The 3,843-nt window shown below is 43.2% G+C and overlaps 1 protein-coding gene across 1 annotated transcript in view; it reads left to right on the plus strand.

Annotated features, from left to right (window-relative positions):
• The window catches only part of c4h11orf98 (chromosome 4 C11orf98 homolog), a 3,996-nt gene extending 2,722 nt beyond the window's left edge, over positions 1 to 1,274 (plus strand). Inside the window, exon 4 of the mRNA XM_082978101.1 lies at positions 793 to 1,274. Coding sequence (XP_082834227.1) covers positions 793 to 911 — 119 coding nt within the window. The 3' untranslated portion in view covers positions 912 to 1,274. The remainder of the gene's footprint in view (positions 1 to 792) is intronic.
• Positions 1,275 to 3,843: the final 2,569 nt, after the last annotated feature.

Here is a 3,843-nt window from a genome sequence, read left to right on the forward strand (position 1 = left end):
AGAGGCTGAGTTTAGTCGCTCCTCTCGCGATTGCGGAGAGGCTGAGTTTAGTCGCTCCTCTCGCGATGCGGAGCGGCTGAGTTTAGTCGCTCCTCTCGCGATGCGGAGCGGCTGAGATTAGTCGCCCCTCTCGCGATGCGGAGAGGCTGAGTTTAGTCGCTCCTCTCGCGATGCGGAGAGGCTGAGTTTAGTCGCTCCTCTCGCGATTGCGGAGAGGCTGAGTTTAGTCGCTCCTCTCGCGATTGCGGAGAGGCTGAGTTTAGTCGCTCCTCTCGCGATGCGGAGAGGCTGAGTTTAGTCGCTCCTCTCGCGATTGCGGAGAGGCTGAGTTTAGTCGCCCCTCTCGCGATGCGGAGCGGCTGAGTTTAGTCGCCCCTCTCGCGATGCGGAGAGGCTGAGTTTAGTCGCTCCTCTCGCGATTGCGGAGAGGCTGAGTTTAGTCGCTCCTCTCGCGATTGCGGAGAGGCTGAGTTTAGTCGCTCCTCTCGCGATTCCGGAGAGGCTGAGTTTAGTCGCTCCTCTCGCGATGCGGAGAGGCTGAGTTTAGTCGCTCCTCTCGCGATGCGGAGAGGCTGAGTTTAGTCGCTCCTCTCGCGATTGCGGAGCGGCTGAGTTTAGTCGCTCCTCTCGCGATTGCGGAGAGGCTGAGTTTAGTCGCTCCTCTCGCGATTGCGGAGAGGCTGAGTTTAGTCGCTCCTCTCGCGATGCGGAGCGGCTGAGTTTAGTCGCTCCTCTCGCGATGCGGAGCGGCTGAGTTTAGTCGGTACATCTGAGATTTCTCTCTCTCCTTAGTTGAGGCAGCCCCGACGAAGGCGAAGGCAGCCCCGACGAAGGCGAAGGCGAAGGCGGCAGCTAGTGACGAGAAAGGGGCTGTGTCCCAGGTGGATGTGGACATGGCAGATATGGAATGAGAAGAGGACTAGAGGAAGATGAGAGACTGTTCTGTTGGCTACATGTCAAGACCATAAGACCAGGCCGGGCCCCATATTCAGACCAGGCCGGGCCCCATATTCAGACCAGGCCGGGCCCCATATTCAGACCAGGCCGGGCCCCATATTCAGACCAGGCCGGGCCCCATATTCAGACCAGGCCGGGCCCCATATTCAGACCAGGCCCCATGTTCAGATCAGACCGGGCCCCATATTCAGACCGGGCCGGGCCCCATATTCAGAAAGCGTGTTTGTGTATCTGAATGCCGTCATTGTAAATAAGAATTTGTTCTTAACTGACTTGCCTCGTTTTTAAATAAAAACAAATGTTAAAAACAGACAGAATTGTGGGGATTGTTTTTCTTTCTCCCCACAACAAAGGAGGCATGAATGTGGAATCTGATCTGGAATCAGTGGCCTCGTTCAAACATGGTGGAAGTTATATTCTGCATCCAAAATGGCTCTCTGTTCCCTAAGGTCCAAAGTAGTGAATTGTATTGGGGATAGATACCATGTGGGATCGAACCGAATGACTGCAGTCTCACCTCACGCCTGAAGGCAAACCAAGGTGACCTCTTCATGCCTGTAGGTAAACCAAGGTGACCTCTTCATGCCTGAAGGTAAACCAAGGTGACCTCTTCATGCCTGAAGGTAAACCAAGGTGACCTCTTCATGCCTGAAGGTAAACCAAGGTGACCTCTTCATGCCTGAAGGTAAACCAAGGTGACCTCTTCATGCCTGAAGGTAAACCAAGGTGACCTGTTAACATGCCTGTAGGTAAACCAAGGTGACCTCTTCATGCCTGAAGGTAAACCAAGGTGACCTGTTAACATGCCTGAAGGTAAACCAAGGTGACCTCTTCATGCCTGAAGGTAAACCAAGGTGACCTCTTCATGCCTGAAGGTAAACCAAGGTGACCTCTTCATGCCTGAAGGTAAACCAAGGTGACCTCTTCATGCCTGAAGGTAAACCAAGGTGACCTCTTCATGCCTGAAGGTATACCAAGGTGACCTCTTCATGCCTGAAGGTAAACCAAGGTGACCTGTTAACATGTCTGAATATAGTAGTAGTAGTGCACTATATATTAGTAGTAGTGTACTAATATAGTAGTAGTAGTGCACTAATATAGTAGTAGTAGTGCACTATATAGTAGTAGTAGTACAATATATAGTAGTAGTAGTGCAATATATAGTAGTAGTAGTACAATATATAATAGTAGTAGTAGTAGTAGACTATAGTAGTAGTAGTAGTGCACTATTTAGTAGTAGTAGTACACTATATAGTATTAGTACTACACTCTATAGTAGTAGTAGTGCACTAATATAGTAGTAGTAGTGCACTACATAGTAGTAGTAGTGCAATATATAGTAGTAGTAGTGCACTAATATAGTAGTAGTAGTGCACTATATAGTAGTAGTATTGCACTATATAGTAGTAGTAGTGCACTCTATAGTAGTAGTACTACACTCTATAGTAGTAGTACTACACTCTATAGTAGTAGTAGTGCACTATATAGTAGTAGTAGTGCAATATATAGTAGTAGTAGTGCACTAATATAGTAGTAGTAGTGCACTCTATAGTAGTAGTACTACACTCTATAGTAGTAGTAGTGCACTATATAGTAGTAGTAGTGCAATATATAGTAGTAGTAGTGCACTAATATAGTAGTAGTAGTGCACTCTATAGTAGTAGTACTACACTCTATAGTAGTAGTAGTGCACTATATAGTAGTAGTAGTGCAATATATAGTAGTAGTAGTGCACTCTATAGTAGTAGTAGTGCACTCTATAGTAGTAGTAGTGCACTCTATAGTAGTAGTAGTGCACTAATATAGTAGTAGTAGTGCAATATATAGTAGTAGTAGTAGTGCACTAATATAGTAGTAGTAGTGTACTAATATAGTAGTAGTAGTGTACTAATATAGTAGTAGTAGTGCACTAATATAGTAGTAGTGTACTAATATAGTAGTAGTAGTGCACTATATAGTAGTAGTACTACACTCTATAGTAGTAGTAGTGCACTATATAGTAGTAGTAGTGCAATATATAGTAGTAGTAGTGCAATATATAGTAGTAGTAGTGCACTAATATAGTAGTAGTAGTGCACTAATATAGTAGTAGTAGTGCACTAATATAGTAGTAGTAGTGCACTCTATAGTAGTAGTAGTGCACTCTATAGTAGTAGTAGTGCACTCTATAGTAGTAGTAGTGCACTCTATAGTAGTAGTAGTGCACTCTAATATAGTAGTACTACACTCTATAGTAGTAGTGCACTATATAGTAGTAGTAGTAGTGTACTAATATAGTAGTAGTAGTGCACTATATAGTAGTAGTAGTGCACTCTAATATAGTAGTAGTAGTGCACTCTATAGTAGTAGTGCACTATATAGTAGTAGTAGTAGTGTACTAATATAGTAGTAGTAGTGCACTATATAGTAGTAGTAGTGCACTATATAGTAGTAGTAGTAGTGCACTATATAGTATTAGTAGTACACTCTATAGTAGTAGTAGTGCACTAATATAGTAGTAGTAGTGCACTAATATAGTAGTAGTAGTGCACTCTATAGTAGTAGTAGTGCACTATATAGTAGTAGTAGTAGTGTACTAATATAGTAGTAGTAGTGCACTCTATAGTAGTAGTAGTGCACTAATATAGTAGTAGTAGTGTACTAATATAGTAGTAGTAGTGCACTATATAGTAGTAGTAGTGCACTATATAGTAGTAGTAGTGCACTATATAGTAGTAGTAGTGCACTATATAGTATTAGTACTACACTCTATAGTAGTAGTAGTGCACTATATAGTATTAGTAGTGCAATATATAGTAGTAGTAGTGCACTAATATAGTAGTAGTAGTGCACTAATATAGTAGTAGTAGTGCACTCTATAGTAGTAGTACTACACTCTATAGTAGT

This window comes from Salmo salar, chromosome 07 (genome assembly GCF_965601325.2).
Source record: "Salmo salar chromosome 07, fSalSal1, whole genome shotgun sequence".
Classification (NCBI taxonomy): domain Eukaryota; kingdom Metazoa; phylum Chordata; class Actinopteri; order Salmoniformes; family Salmonidae; genus Salmo; species Salmo salar.